The 17,138-nt window shown below is 34.7% G+C and overlaps 2 protein-coding genes across 4 annotated transcripts in view; both read right to left on the bottom strand.

Moving 5' to 3' along the window:
• Nucleotides 1–1,208, bottom strand: part of LOC129257717 (tropomodulin-1-like) — a 33,141-nt gene extending 31,933 nt beyond the window's left edge. Inside the window, exon 1 of one of the 2 annotated variants that reach the window (XR_010292965.1) lies at nt 972–1,184. The gene's annotated coding sequence lies outside the window, so the exon portion shown is untranslated. Of the gene's footprint in view, nt 1–971 lie in introns of both variants that reach the window. The other variant, XM_054896109.2, reaches the window with a different exon arrangement.
• Nucleotides 1,209–4,752: 3,544 nt separating this feature from the next.
• Nucleotides 4,753–17,138, bottom strand: part of LOC129257718 (dolichyl-diphosphooligosaccharide--protein glycosyltransferase subunit STT3B-like) — a 43,792-nt gene continuing 31,406 nt past the window's right edge. For both annotated transcript variants that reach the window (XM_064096515.1, XM_064096516.1), the window contains exons 14-18: nt 14,309–14,480; nt 12,340–12,513; nt 11,563–11,676; nt 9,859–10,065; nt 4,753–9,290 (exon numbers count right to left, since the gene is read on the bottom strand). In XM_064096515.1, coding sequence (XP_063952585.1) covers nt 9,195–9,290; nt 9,859–10,065; nt 11,563–11,676; nt 12,340–12,513; nt 14,309–14,480 — 763 coding nt within the window. In that variant the 3' untranslated portion in view covers nt 4,753–9,194. The remainder of the gene's footprint in view (nt 9,291–9,858; nt 10,066–11,562; nt 11,677–12,339; nt 12,514–14,308; nt 14,481–17,138) is intronic.

The following is a 17,138-nucleotide window of genomic DNA, read 5'->3' as shown; positions in this document are numbered from 1 at the left end:
GTTTTATTTTCAAATTTAGTAGGGTTGCATATAACTCTAACTTAGACAGGAATAACCGTCGTTTCTGGGGATTTATTTAACAATTTCTGACATTTTAAGTGAGCCAACGTAGTTCAGCGGAACAACCAAAATACAGAGACTGAAGCTTTTGGTCTAATGGAACTCTAGACAGCTGGCAGCCATCTGTTTCGAGGAGTTTTTTAACATTTTTATTTTTTAAAAAATATCTCCTTGTACACAGACGGCTCGCTATCGCGCAGCCACAGGCATTAGGGGGGTAACAAAAAAAACAATGCAAAATCCCCCCGACGGGGCTCATCGATTTTTGTCTGTATTTCATAAAAATATATAAAAAGAACTGTATCAAAATAAAATTATTATTCCGTTTTGGCCTGAAATGCACCAAAAGTAAAACAGGGAAAAATGAACCTAAGTAAAAGGGGAAAAAATAGTGACTTACTTCGGCTGTCGCGTAACTTCACTTCCCTGTTTTATCCGAACTTAATACATAAACATATGGCCATTGTTTGAGTCCCCTGTACAGATCGTGCTAGAATTTTGGCCCACTTCGGTCTCTGTATTTGGTGAGTGGAGCCAACGGAGTTCAGCGGAACAACCAACATAACACAGAGACCGAAGCTTTGTTTTGGTCTAATGCAATGGAACTCTTGCCTAAAATCGTGCAAAAGCATACTAGCACCCCAGGGACAGACATGCTAGAAAATTGGGTGTTCTACCTTAGTTTTGGCATGGCCTTGCTTAATTTTTAATTCATTCATTGGCTAACGTTAGATGGCTTCGGCCTCCATCCATGCATTGATCTTTGCATCGCGTCTTCTTCACCGGGGTCTTCTTTTTCGTTCATCACCATGTTCACACACTCAATTTTCAATATGATCATCATACACAACACATTTTAACCTGGCCATGGGTTTATAGCATTAATGGCATATCTAGTCACAATAACTTACTTTCATGTGTTGGTCTCCCTACTTTTGATAAGAGCTTGCGAACGGGTCCAAACCAGCGCCAGGGAAGTATACGGGTCGTTGGTTTGATTTCGGGGCACGGGTACGGTGCGGGCACAAGCGGGCCGTGATGCATGCAGCAGCAGATACCTCGATGCAGGAAAACGCCTATTGAGATTCGGCATTCACCGTGCAGAATGCAAAATGATGACACATACAATCACTGCGCACGCGCAGTAGAACAGTCTTCAACCATAAAGCCATCCATCCCAAATGCCCCCACCCCTTCCCCCAGGGACGTCTCCACGGTATAATTGAACAATTTTTAGCCCTATAATCATTCGTATTCATGCAAGAATTTATTGAAAGGCTGCATGGTCTCAGATATATTCCGAATATATTTACAATTGGAAATACTCAAAATTTAATAAAACGCTCAAAATTTGAAGCATATGTTAGAAGATATAATAGCTCTAAAATAATAATCACTACGATAACTTTAAAGGATCTTTTGGTGAAATGGCAGTTTGGCACACACTCTATAACTTGAAGAACATAAAAATTGTCTACAGAGTTAATATTAAAAATCTTTAAATAGACATTGGAGACCGTCCCCCACGCAACAGTGTTGATCTACATGTATTTTTTCCCCACAGATGATTATAAATCTGTGTTAAAGGTCAAGTCCAACCCAGAAAAATGTTGATTTGAATAAACAGATAAAAATCAAATTAACATAACGCTGAAAATTTCATCAAAATCGGATGTAAAAAGAAGGTTGACATTTTAAAGTTTCACTTATTTTTCACAAAACAGTGATATGCACAACTCAGTGACATGCAAATGAGTCAGTCGATGATGTTCATCTCTCGCTATTTCTTTTGTTTTTTATTGTGTGAATTATACAATATTTCATTTTTGTTACAGATTTGATAAGGACCAACTTGACTGAACCATATAGCATCAAGCCATGCTAATTCCACATGCAGGGAGGAAAAATTGTTTCACTTCAGTGATATTGAGGAGAAAATTAAAATATTTCATATTTCAGATAATAAAATACAAAAGAAATATAGTGGGTGACGTCATCAGTCTCCTCATTTGCATACCGACCAGGATGTGCATATAACTGTTTCGTGAAATTAAGCGAAACTTTAAAATGTCATAACTTTCTTATTTTACATCCGATTTTGATGAAATTTATGCTTGTTAGATATTTCTCTTTTAATTCATATCAACTCTTTTTGGGGGTGGACTTGTCCTTTAAGTAGGATGCATTACCCTGTTTATATATTCTGTGTTGAAACTGTGTTGACCACGAGAAGTGAAGAAAAAAAAAATTGTTCCATTGTACAGCAAATGATGATTACACGTGTACCACAAAAGTTCATTAAAAAATTATTTGTACCAAAAACAAGAAATTTCTCAGCACTTTTTGTAATCATGAATATGATGCTCATCGCCAGGTGCGGAGCCATTTTGGGGGCCATATTGTTTTTTAACAATACCCAGCTTCCCCAAAATATTGTATCTAACCCGGTTGGATCCGCGCCTGCATCTAACTGAACAACTAATGCGAGCACAAAGTGTGAGCTGAAATTTTGATATACTGACCTGAAAAGGGGGCAATTTAAGGAATTCGTGAAGAGGATACATATCTCACTAATTAAATAAAGTGAAGGCCCAATGCAAGCTGATTTTTTTTGTTATTCAGACCAGGAAACGGGATATTTTATTTTACTTTTTTTTTAATCACGAAACACTCAATGAAATAATGAAAGCTCAAAGCCCAAGACATGTTTATCTGTATATTGACTTGAAAAAAAAAGAGCTGATTTGCCATATAACCCCTTTGCATGTGAAAATGGACAATGTGAGAGCTGAATATTTTTTTTCATGTTGACCTGAAAAGTTTTATTTTCCAATTCTTCCCATCCCCTTATTTTATTTGAAGTTCTTCCTCCTCTTATCTTTCTCCCCGGGTTCTCCTTTCCTTTTTCTTTTCTTTCTCTCTTCCTCTTCTTTTTTTTTTTGGAGGGGGATGGGAAACCATGGCCCATTCTGCCCCTGCCTTATCTATTAGTTTATTTTACTTAAATATGTAACACTTAATAATTCAAATATTTATTACTGGTGCATATACATTACCTAAATTCACCAAAATGGGTTGGCCCCCATGGTAGAATTTTAGATGGATCCTATTCTAGGTGTTCTCTGTTTGACATAAACTTCATGTGTGGGAAATTAAAAATCTCTTTTTTGTCAAAGTAGTTGATTACAGGGGGGGGGGGGAGTTCTTTCTTTTTTTCTCTTTTTAGAATTTTTTTAATTCTAAACAAATCCGAAAATTAACTCCTGATGTTCTACTATTATGAAACTACTTTCCATTATTCATTTGGGTTATGTTAATAGCAAAAATGGCCCTATTGCTAATTGAAAAACAGGGCCCCATAGAGAGAATTTTAGATGTCTCTCGCATATATCTTACATGTGTGCTAAATTTGGTTCCATTTAAACATATTGCACAATTCAGGTATATTTTGTCAATATGCTGCTCAACTAAAATTAAATATGCCAGAACTTTCTTCCTTCAGGTTTTGATATTTTTAATGTCATTGTCAGGGAAGAATTTATTGAATCTAACTCATGTTCTGAGTTTATAAAGACAGCTCATGTGTTGTGAATATTTAAACCTAGGTAAAAATGTACATGTGTTAGGAATATCCATCACATCCCTATCAGGTGGATGACATATTTTGTAGAAGTGTTTTAAATAGTTATATATAGATTTGTGCAAGTGCACAGGAAGCGTCTTTTGTTATAAAGAATGTATTGCTTTATGCACTCATTTAATTAATTTATAGAAATTTTACAGTTAGTCCTAGTAACGGTAGGGTATATTAGGTTAATTTCAGTAATTCAGAGAGAACCACCTAAGCTAGAATAGACCACAGATGTTAGTATAGGCAGTCAAAGTTAAAATTGAGGGACTACGTCGGTGACGAGATAACGACCACAGCTGCCGCGGGTTCTCCGACATGATTCATCAAAATTCATGTCATCATTGGGGGCTCGATCTCATCCACTAACTCGTCGAAGCCACATCTCTCTGATCTGGGGGCTATTCATCAAGGGGCAACTGTCTGCGGAGGCAGAGTGGAAGAGACATCGCAAGCTGCGGAGGCCAGGAACTGGACCGACCATCAGGGCCGAGTGGGGCATGTCAGGCCAGAATAGATGATGGGGGCTTGAGTCAACAATTATTGTTAAGTTATATTTTGTTATCAATTTTCATGTACAATTATTGAAAAACAAATCAAAAGGAAACAACATAATGATTTAAGAGATTTGATTAGATCTTTTAATAACTGTATTAATCAGTTTTACGTATTCCTTATTTGGTGTCAAGCAGCAGTATAGGTAAATAAATAAAAAAAAGTCTCACGCACTTGACAGTCATGCCTGTTTGATTATTCAAATTCCCCATTTATTAAAATCAAATATTGAGGCAGACATGGTTCATTGCAAGAAAGTTCAGATCAAATTTAGGTCAAATCAATCACAAGCCTAGCAATTAATTGCAAAATTTGCACTTCTTTGCATGGTGATACCTCTCTCCATTGCAGAATAGCTGTGCAAAATTTTGAGGGACCAACATGCCTCAAGTCCTATTACATTGTACTCTAAACCATGTAATGAAATATATATGTACTACTCATATTCCACTTCCAATGTATTTATTACATGCTTAAATGTAGAGTAACAACAAAGTACGAATGATCAATTTTGTTTTCAAAGCAGGAACATTTATTCAAAATTTCCAGCACATATCCACAACAGTGTGAAAATAAATGTGATTTCTGTATAAAATGCGAAAACAGCATATTTCACATATTCCTACAATGGTTTACGTTAACCAGGGCCTCCTTACCTAAGAGTTGCTATCATGGTAACTTTGCCATCCAATGTCGACTGGTTTGAAGTCCTTGATTCTGATTAGCTGTTAAGCATCGTTACCATGGATGGCAAATTTACTGCAACAGGCCCTGTGTCTATAATCACTTGGTGTAAATTCAAGATGGGCTATCTTCATTCAGGTTACATCTTTTTGGTCCACATCACATTCCGCCTACCTAGCACTTAGTCTAATAGTCACAAGGACTGATGAGGACTTGGGCTAACTATCAATCGGTTGAAACACCATCTTGTTTTTAAACAGCTGAACTGAAAATTAACCCAAATACTTCAAAGTTCAGACGACACTAAATATGAGACAATTAGGCAAACTGGGAATTAGATGAAGTGGTACAAAGACCAAATGAAGAACGCCAAGTTGAGTTTGACAATGTCAAAGTTTCCAAATGGTTGGAGAGCAAGCAGGAGTGAACCCTTACCAAGACATATGTGTCGTACTAGAAGTAAATCACATCCATAAAATATTCAGAGACAATACCAAGATGACAATATCCCATTTGTTACTATCACAGATACATAAAAAATAGCCATCAACCACCATTCATTTCATCATAATTTTTTTTCTCACCCTGAGGGTGTAATATGAATAACGTCCATAATGATATCATTTCCAAAATGTGAAGAAAGAAAAAAAAACAAGGGTAACAAAGTAGAAATCTCATAATCATTACAATGATTTCAGATACAAGAAGTAATAAAATAGAAATGAAAATCGATACAAAACTGATTACAGATTACTCTGCTACCAGTACAAATAATCAACAAACATAATTACACTGTTGTAGTATCAAGATTATCAAACAATTGTTGATGTCTAGCAGTGAAAGTGCTTATAGACTTTTAAAGAAAAGTCTGGGAAGAATTTTAAGAAAAAAATATTTGACTGCCACATGTCAAAATGAATTGTAACCAGGAAGAGATTGTCAGACTGTCACGTTAATAAAAAGTCAACAAAGAAGACATTCATTACAACGTAGTTGTATACCTAAATTTTGTTAATGACTAGAATTGCAAGATTTTTTTAAATAATAATAATGATAATAATAAACAGTTCTTGTATAGCGCATATCACGATTATGAATAATGTCTCTATGCGCTTCCAAAGGACTTGGATATTATTACCCCAGCTGTAGCTTGGCAGCCGTAATTACTAAGATTACAGCGCACACGCATTTCAAGGAATAAATTCCTGCCAGGTACCCATTCACCTCACCTGGGTTGAGTGCAGCACAATGTGGATAAATTTCTTGCCGAAGGAAATTACGCCATGGCTGGGATTCGAACCCACGACCCTCTGTTTCAAAGTCCGGAGACTAATCCACTGGGCCACAACGCTCCACGTTAAAGTCTTTTTAGACTTGAAGAAAAAGTCTGAAAATATGTTTTGTGGTGTGATTATCACATCATTTATGAATTGACATCAGCAACAGATTTTAAAAGTGTTAAATATGAATGATGTCCTGGTGACATCTTGGATTATTCATATATCCATCATCCTAACTTATGAACAGTGCAACAAAAACAAAAATAAAAACAGAGAATGAATGTGATATTAAAAAAACAAAAGATGGCAACAATTGCACTCTACTATGGCTACAGTAGTTGGAGACAGCTAATCACACCATATTAGACTCAACAAATAATAAAGCTCTTATTTTCATAACTCACTAAAATTTGAGTTCAAAATATACAGATACTCATCTTTAATCATCAATTTTTTTTTTTAATTCTTAACTTCTGGACATAGATTTCGACACCCAACAGTGCAGTACATGTCTAATATGACAGTGCAATTAACGTTATGTAGTAAAATTTTCAATTAAGCTGGAGCTACTTCTACATTTTTAAAATGATGAACTGATTTCCAAGTCACTTAACAAAATACTCTGGACCTGATTAGTATACATCGGCATTCTATGGAAAAGACCAGGGGGTGTTTCACAAGATTTAAGTATGACAGAGTCTAAATTAAATGCATAGTTGCATGTGTTTTAAAAGGCATGAATGCATTGGTCAGATTAGGCAAAGAAAACGCACTTTATTGCGTATTGATCAATAATATTGCGTGTTGCATATCATGTAAGCATCGCCATTGAAGTGCGACTATAAGTCATACTTAAATCTTTGTGAAACACTCCCTGGTGGGTGTTTCATATAGCTGTTTGTAAGTAACATTACAATTGTCAGTATATCTGGTGAAATGTGTAACTACAGAATTGTCATTGCATGTTTTTCAAAAGGTGAAAAAACAAACAAACAAAACAAAACAAAGGTTCCTTGCAAACAGTAAATTGATTTTAGAAACCATGTAAAACATAACATAACATAACAACACATTGCAATACAAAAAGAGTGGTTTACTTTCTCTCTTGATATTATGAAATCTTTTAGATTCTTTAAGATGATAGTGTGAAATCATGAAACCCGTGACGAAGCTTAGATCTATATTGAAGTAGAGATGATCAGGCAAATGAGGTGGGATGTCATTGTTATTCTGAACCTTTCAGCAGCCTTTTTCACGCTCTCAATACCAACACCAACAGTGTACTTGAAATCACCCTTTGACTTAGAATAAAAATCATAACATAAATTGTTAACAATTTATGTTAAATGCTCATCTGGTTGGTTCATGTCTTCAGAACTAGCCAAATTTAATCTAGAATATTTAGTATAGTCAGCAGATCTCACAACAAACTACTTCTAAGATTGTCTTGACAAGCTGGAAGCTTGCTCGAGCCTTTCTTGGTTTAACACAGTCTTGCCCTAGCCCATCTTGCATTAACAAAAGTCAATACATGTTTTTCATTGAAGGAATATGTCAAGCCGATACAGGGAGGTATACTTATCTTCCCAATAGAATCAATACATGAAAATCAAATGAGTGTACTAAAAAACAGCATTCCATCTCATTAATTCATGATCCATTAGTAAAATGGAGACAATTTTAACAATATGGTCACATTTAACAGGGGCATCATACAATAACTATGACTAATGCATGATTTCTGAGGCTTCACGGATGATTCGGTCAACAACACATGTGTTCACATTATTTGCGGATGTTATATGATTTCTTTCAAGGGGGTGGGCTGTACAGATGCCGAGCAGAAATCGTATAGCACTTGTGCATTTGCACTGTGGTCTCCTCAGCCTCTACGATTTCCATGCAACGACTTGTACAGAGATCATAATCATACAGTGGCCTTACAATCTCTGTATGATTTGTTTTAACTCTCTCCCACATGTCTAACAAAAACGGCAGTCACTTCACTATATATGATCACCTAAGCCATCACCAGGGTCCCTGCAATACTTGTTTATAAAACACCATCTACAAAAAGTCTCCAGTTTACAGACATAACAAAACTGTACAGGCCATGATGCCTGCAGTGAGCATCTGAAATCATGAAGTCAGAGCCTGCCTTCATATGCTCAATGCTGGCAATACAGGAATGTGTAAAATGCAATGAGTTTACAGATTCTGTAGGGTCATAATACATCTAATGTGACCTAAGTATTAATTGCAAAATACCAAGAAACGTAACATATATTTGCTTACCTTTCATTCAAATCATTCGGTTTTAATTTTCATGTTGTATCAGTAATTTTCTACCTATATGATTGGTTTCATAAAACTTCAAAACATTTTGTTTGAAATATATAAATACATGTGTAATTTTATTACTGTTTAAAGAACATAGAGTGTCTTGTTTATTACGTGCTTCATAAATCATTTTCTATTAATACAATTATGGATTAAATCTGACATCTTCAAGCGAAATAATAAAAATTATGTTGGTTTTACAAAGGGTCTGGAGCTCTGTAATAGTACTTGGTTTGTCAAGTAAGGTATTAAATATGAATATTCAAATTCTTTTTAAAGAACCCTCTTTTTGTAAAAAACATAAATACTGAGAAATCATGCATAATTAGTCAGACTCATATTTAAGTTAGTCATATTTACAGAATTGGCTTGGGTTGCATTAATTTTCAGAAAGCTTGGATAATACAGCAACGGACAAAAATCCTGAAAGAAAAAATATGATGATTTGGTTTTCCAACAAGACATAACACACAAAGACATAACAAGAAGTACTACTAATTTTTGGTGTGATACTCCCGTTGAATCACTTATCTTACTATTCCACCCATATCTAACCCATAACTACTTAATTCTAGAAGGCCATTTCACCCAAAATGTATTGAAAATTCATCAAATGTTCTTGGAGTATCATGGCAAGGTGAATGGATTCATATTCTCTTATTATTTTTGCCACTTCCTCTTGTCCGCTTGCCTCGTTTCACTACTGGTTTATTCTTGATGGATCCACGCCTTTTCTTACCTGTCTGTATATAGAACAAAAAAGAATAAAAGTATCAAGTTTTAGACAAAAAAGATCAAGAGGAGTTTAGAAACAATGTAAAGTTCAAGTAACAGATATTTTCAACATTTAACACATAAATTCACCTCAATATGTGTAGATTAAAGTATAAGCTCCATGAAATCACAGTCATTTACAGGGTACTCCAGGCTGAAAAATAATATGATTTTATCAATTATATTAGAATTAAAACAAGCTCAGCACTTTATTTCATAACCTAATGCAAAATATGGATGCTATCGAATTCCTAATTTTTGCGCTATTTCAGTGAAACTGTCCCATGCATTTCATCATGAATATGCAATGAGCGAGCTGATTATAATAATAATGTCCCCAATTTTGCAAAGAACCATCACAGGAGCTTATGACCTCCTCAGGCAAAAGTTCAGGAAAAGTAACATCTGCAAGATTTGCAACAGACCGACAGACAGCCCGTCTGACAAACCGCCAAACCATACACTAATTCAAACACAGTTTAACTCCTTCAAACTTTGTGTGGGGTGGGTATAAAAAAAATTGCAGTCTCTTCTTACCTTTTTAGATACATATTTCTTCTTTCCTGCCTTTGTTTTAAGAGGTTTCTCATTGGGAACACGATTACTGAGTGGTTTAACCTTGTAGATACGAACAAGCCAGTGTTCTGTGGTGTATGCCTCTTCTAGATGTTCAAAGGAAATATCTTTCTTCCCAATCTCTACTCCTCTTGTCCGATCAAAGCCTGCCGGTGACCGAAAATCAAGCTGAAGTACAACAAAAGGGACAAAGGTAAGAGCAATACAGATATCAGAACTCGTTGCAAGATTTCTGATAGGTCTGATGAGCATAGTTAAGATCTATTTTTTTCCATGATATCCGTTAATACAATATACGTAAATACAAGGACCATTCCTTTTTACTCACTTACAGCTGCACATAGGGTTGTAAACAGACTATCTTGACAAGAATGTAAAGTGTTATCTGCATTACTTTGTATCTCAAAATCCTGTTATATGTTCACTAAACTCAATACAAGCATAAACAGTCTTTCCTTCAGTTGTAATTATTCAGATGTTATTGTCTTTAATTTGCATTATCAATGGAAGTTACTTGTAATAACAAGTGGAACGCCTCTGGCAGTCTCGCCTGCATTACGCGATTTAATATAGCAGCAGTGCTAACTTTGAAAACTACTATAAAATAATCATTCACAAAAACACCATTCATATAATGACATAATACCACGTTCATTGACCATAAATGACATTTGAACAGTGACTTAAGACTTGTCAACTACACCCATGTCCACATTTCATTCACTCTATTCATAAACTTTCAAAGTTATGATGGCAATTCAACAATTAACCCAACATGGCCAAAGTTTATTGACCTTTGACCATGGTCATGTGACCTGACACTCGTACAGGATGTTCAGTGATACTTGATTACTCTTATGTCCAAGTTTTATGAACTAGATCCATAAACTTTCAGAGTTAGGATGGTAATTTTACGAATACCCCCAACACGGCCAAAGTTTATTGTCCTTAAATGACCATTGACCATGGTCATGTGACCTGAAACTCGCAAAGGATATTCAGTGGTACTTGATTAACCTAATGTTCAAGTTTCATGAACTAGATCCATAAATTTTCACAAAGTTATGATGGTAATTCAACAAATACCCCCAACTTGGCCAAGATTCATTGACCCTAAATGACCTTTGACCTTGGTCATGTGACGTGAAACTCAGGCAGGATGTTCACTAATACTTGATTAACCTTATGTCCAAGTTTCATGAACTAGATCCATAAATTTTCAAAGTTATGATAGTAATTCAACAAATACCCGCAAATTGACCAAAGTTCATTGACCCTACATGACCTTTGACCTTGGTCACGTGACCTGAAACTCAAGCAGGATGTTCACTAATACTTGATTAACCTTATGCCTAAGTTTCATGAACTAGGTCCATATACTTTCTAAGTTATGATGTCATTTCAAAAACTTAACCTTAGGTTAAGATTTGATGTTGACGCCGTCGGAAAAGCGGCGCCTAAAGTCTCGCTCTGCTATGCAGGCGAGACAAAAAGTATGCAGGGCAGTTCCATTACCAATGTTCTTATTTATTACATGATTCTTTTCTTTCAAGGATTTGGGCAGTTAGAACAATTAATGTGAATGATTTTACTGAATATATGATGTGAATTGATAATTTTTCTCATGAGGAATGGCAAAAAATGCAATTTGAGTAACATACTGACCTGCAATTCCCCAAAGCGATAGTAACACATTTTATACATTAAGCAGTTGTGTAGGGTAGGTGATCCTGCTTTGTCCACCCTGAACTCCCCATTGGGTGTGAAGTAGTTACTTTCCTGTAAAAAAACACAATGGACACATGTTCTGTTAAATCAAAACTTAAGCAATTGCAGTGAGCAATACTTTAGATAGAAAGGCTTAAAAGTCATTGCAGAGTGTTACCATTCCATCATATATATCTACAGATCTGTTCTGACATTGTTAGTGCTTCAAAAAAGTCACATCCATCCGGAAATGCCATGCTTATTTTCACACATTAGTCAGCAAATACTCATTTATGCACATATTATTTTGTTTATACATACAAATAATTGTAGTACATTGTGATTTTCTAAGGTTCTTTTTTTTTGTTCATTTTACAATTTTTATACCAACTGGAATTGATATTCAATCTACCTTAGATGGTCTGAAATTAAATGAAAACCCAGCTGAAATATTTGGGCAAAAAAATTGTGCGTAGTCTAGTCCATACCTACATTTCTGTAGGTAGTGCATGTGACTTTTAGCAGAATTTAGAAATTTCTTATCATTCCGGTGATTTCCAAATCTCAGATCAAACGTTTGTTCTCAGAGCCATTATAAATCATATGTCAATCACTCTTAGAAAAGTATTTCAATCTCACTTCAATCTCATGACAGAATTAAACTTTATATTTGATATCATCCTATTTTTTAAAGAAATGTTAATATCATTTTGTAATTAACTTCCATGGCATTACCTTTATATCTCTTGGATGTTCTCCCTCTGCTATCCTAACCATCCACAAGAATTTGTTGATGTCATCACCAGAATATCCTATCACACCACCAAATATCACAAGGACGTAGTCAACATTCAATTCTCTCATTATCTTATACGCTGCTGTCTCATTCGAAGACATGGCCTTTCCAACCTGATAGGAAAATCAAAATGCATTTTGTTAAGAGTGAGAAATCAATTCAGAAGTAACGTAACATAACCTCAATACCACACACTCCCTCTTTCATCATAAAACAACTTCTGTGACAAGGACTGCTTCTAATAGAAAAATCATGTTATTTAATTCAATTTCCCCAGCATGAGACTTTATAGAATCTTTACCGTTGGCGTAACTACAGAAGTAATTCCCCTAATTAAGAAAAGAGAGGAAGAAATAGAAGTACCTTGCTTCTCTACTTGTAAATATCTTACTACATCTACTTCTTTGATAAATTGATTTGGATATACTATTAACAATTAAAAAGGGCTGTCACATTTCCTAAAGATACACATTCTAAAAAAGAGGGAATGAGAATGAAGTTGGTCATAATCAAATTCTTTGAAGTCCTATGGGATAAACATAAATATATCTCAATCATGTTTGTTTATTTGAAATTCCAAACAGTATCTTCTCTGGACTTCAAGGGATCTGTCTCAAACAAGACAAATCATTGATAACCCCCTTTAATACAGATCCACTATGAATACCAAAGACAAGATAAACTGAACTCTAATAGAAAAATACCACAGCATGAGAATTTATAGAATCTTTACCATTGATGTAACTACAGTAGTAATTCCCCTAATTAAGAAAAGTGTGGAAAAAATAGAAGTACCTTGCTTCTCTACGTGTAAATATCTTACTACATCTACTTCTTTGATAAATTGATGTTATACTATTAACAATTAAAACGGGCTGTCACATTTCCTAAAGATACACATTCTAAAAAAGAGGGAATGAGAATTAAGTTGGTCATAACCAAATTCTTTGAAGTCCTATGGGATAAACATGAATTTATCTCAATCATGTTAGTTTATCTGCAATTCCAAGCAGGATCTTCTCTGGATCTTTTTTTTTAAATCAAGGGATCTGTCTCAAACAAGACAAATTATTGATAACCCCCTTTAACCCTATCTACTATCTAGGCCGGGGGGGGCCATCGGAGCCCCCCCTCAACGAATCGCGTGATATTTTCGCCACGCAAAATTTTTTGACTGCGCCGCTCACTGACTTTTTACTTTCAAGTCTTGCGCAACTTTTGAGACCAATTTTGTGTCACCCGGGTACGTGGTTCCGAAATTACACAACATTATGTAAGTGCATGTCAGACCAAAAATTGCTCAAAGACGTGGTTTTGTGTACAAAGTCAATGTAAATTGTGTTTTCAACCAAAATTCATAAATGTATGATTATTTTTAGTTTTGCTGGTCTAAATGTATTTATTTTATGCTTTTTTTGATCTCAGAAGAGTCCCACAAAAATTCCATTGAAAAAACAATGAAAAACAAAAGGTAAAAAACAAAGAAATACATAAGAAATTGCAAAAAACAATATAATACATAAGAAAATGATTTGATATTGCAATTTTTTCATGTACACTTGCTAAGAACACCACAAAGAGTTTCTATACCAAATATTAAAACATTCGGAGCTTTATTTAGGGAGTTAGAGGAAAAAGTATGATTTCGCATACTAATTACACATAAATTAGCATAATCACTTAATAGTGATTCGCATGAAATAAATTACTATACAATTTTGTAGATTATGTCCTAGGCAACCCGCGTGCAAATTTTTGGTGCGATCGCGCGGTCGATGGCCGAGATCTCAAGGGGGGGCCTGGGAGCCCCCCCCCCCCCCCCCCATATGAACTCCCAAAATACCCCGGCCTAGATAGGGTTAATACAGATCCACTATAAATACCAAAGACAAGATAAACTGCACTTACTAATGCTATATGGCTGTTATTCCAGGTGTTATTATCTACTAGTGTTGTTTTGTTTCCCATGCCAGCAATCTGATAGCCATAATCCCACCATGACATCACACGGGCATGATCATCAGTGTTCTTACGTAACCAATAGTACGCCTCACGGAAGTCATCAAGAATGACACGAGACCTGGTGGAGAGAAACACAATCATGTCACTAATTATATTTCCATATCTATACTCATAGATCAGTAAATGAGAATTAGAAAATGTTTATATTTCATATCTTAGGACTAGTTTAGAATTTTCTTGGAAGAGAGATCTCAATATTGCTAATTCAAGTGTACTTCAATTCTGTATTTCATTATATCATACTTGTGCTTATGTGACTTAGCATGGGTAATATATCTTTAAACAGGGCTCGACACTAGCGCCGGTCCGACGGTCCCAGACCGGTAAAAATCACTGTCGGGCCAGTCGATTTTCAGAAATAGCAAGATTTACTGGTCCGACATGACCAGTAAAAAATATCAATGTCGGGCCAGTAATTTTTAAAAAAATAGCAAGCTTTATGGATCCGACATAAACAGTAATGAAAACCATTGTTGGGCCAGTAATTACTTTTCCAGAAATGGTCAAATTCGCTAGTCCAACATAAACATAAAAAATATTCTATGACTAAAAATTCCAAACGAACGAAGCTTGGCTAACCTCTGGCAGAAATCTCTCACAGAACTGTCAAAATTCACATTCACACTAGTGAAGAGCTCTTATAATGTCCATATTTCCTAAAAATTGGGGTAACTCTGTCATTTGTAAGCAGTAAAAGGAGAAATTTTCACTTCTGTTTTAGTTCAAAGAGATCGGGTTTCGAGTGATATCGTCTGAATACATGATAGCCCAACATATGCATTTGTGTGTGTGTTGATACACTTGGTTTCTTTCGTAGCTATATCTTAATTGAGCCAAAAAGAAACTGATAATTTATTTATGATAGATTTAGCTTTCTTTCTTTGTTTTCTTTCAATCTTTCTTTCCTTCTTTCTTTTCAATCTTTCTTTGTTTCTCCTCTCTCTTCTTTAATTTTTTGTTACTGTCTTTCTTTTTTAATTTTCCCTTTTTCTTTGTCTTTCGTTCTTTCATTCTTTCTGTCCTTTTAATATTTTTCTCTATTTCTAATGCTCTTTCTTTTTCTTTCTTTTTTGATTTCCTTCTTTCTTTAATTCTTGAGTCCATCCATCCTATATTCATCTCTTCTTTCTTCCTTCCTTTCCTTCTTTCTTTTTCCCTTTCTTTCCTTCATTCTTTGTTACTTTCTTTGTTTCTTTCTTCATTCCATCCATCCTTTCTTTATACCCTTTGTTTTTATTTCTTCCTTTTTTCAGCCCTTTCTCTCTTTCATTCCTTCCTTTCTTCTTTCTGTCTTTTGCTCTTTCTTTTTCCCCTTTGTTCCATCTATCCTTTTACCCTTTTTTTTTTTTTTTTTTTACTGCTTGCTTCCTTTCCTTTCTTCTTTCGTTCTTTCTTTCTTTAAAATTCGGTCTTTCTTTTTGTTCTTCCTTTCATCTATTCTTTTACATTTTCTTTTTTTTATTGCTTCCTTCTTTCCTTCATTCCTTTTTCCTTTTATCATTTTCCCTTTTCTTGATTTCTTCCTTCTTTCAATTCTTTCTTTCTGTTTTCCTTCTTTCCATCTCTCCTTTTACCCTTTCTGTCTATTTTTATTGCTTCTTTCCTTCTTTCTTTCATTACTTTGTTCTTTCTTTCTATATTGTTTGCTTAATTTCTTTCCTTCATTCCTTTTTTTCTTTTGTTCCTTCTTTCCTTCCTTTCCTTCTTTAGTTTTTTTCCTTCCTTCACATATTTTCTTTACCTTTTTCTTCCTTTGTTTCTTTTATTCTCTTTCTTTTTTCCTTCTTTCCATCTCTCCTTTTACCCTTTCTTTCTTGTTTTATTGCTTCTTTCCTTTCCTTTTTTCATTACTTTCTGTCTTTTGTTTTTTCTTTCTTTATTGCTTGCTTCATTTCTTTCCTTCTTTTTTTTTCTTTCTTTCTTTCCTTCCTTTTTTTTTCTTTTGTTCTATCTTTCTTATTTTTGTTCTTTCTTTCCTTCCTTTCCTTCTTTAGTTCTTTCTTTTTTTCCTTCCTTTACATCTATCATTTCTTTACCTTTGCTTTTTTCTTCCTTCCTTTCTTTTATTCTTTCTTCCTTTCTTTCTTTTTGTCTTTCATTCCTTCATTTTTTTTTTTTTGGGGGGGGGGGGGGGTAACAAGAAAGGACAGCAAAATAAACTCACGCATTTTTTTAAATGTTTTCTTTATTTTTGGGGACCAGTAGATTTTAGGTTCGGACCAGTAAAAAATTGAAAAACTGGGTATCTACTGGTCCGACATAAATAGGTTGGACCAGTAGAAAAAAAGGGTTAGTGTGGAGCCCTGCTTTAAAGGTCAAGTCCATCCCATAAAAAAGTTGATTTGAATCAATAGAGCAAAATCAAAGAAGCAAAATGATGAAAATTTCATCAAAATCGGATGTAAAATAAGAAAGTTATGACATGTTAAAGTTTTGCTTATTTTTCACAAAATAGTTATATGCAGAACTCAGTGACATACAAATGAGAGAGTTGATGATGTCTCTCACTCACTATTTCTTTTGTTTTTTGTTTGAATTATACAATATTTTAATTTTTACAAATTTGACAAAAAGGGCCAACTTGACTGAACCATAAAATGTTAAAACAATGATAATTCCACTTATTCAGGGGAATATGAAACTTTTTTAACATTAACATAAAAGAAAATTAGAATATTCATATAATAAAATACAAAAGAAATAGTGAGTGGATGAC

The sequence above is a fragment of the Lytechinus pictus genome, chromosome 3 (assembly GCF_037042905.1).
Source record: "Lytechinus pictus isolate F3 Inbred chromosome 3, Lp3.0, whole genome shotgun sequence".
NCBI lineage: Eukaryota > Metazoa > Echinodermata > Echinoidea > Temnopleuroida > Toxopneustidae > Lytechinus > Lytechinus pictus.
The sequence above is the reverse complement of the archived record's forward strand: the minus strand, read 5'-3'. Positions and strand labels throughout refer to the sequence as shown.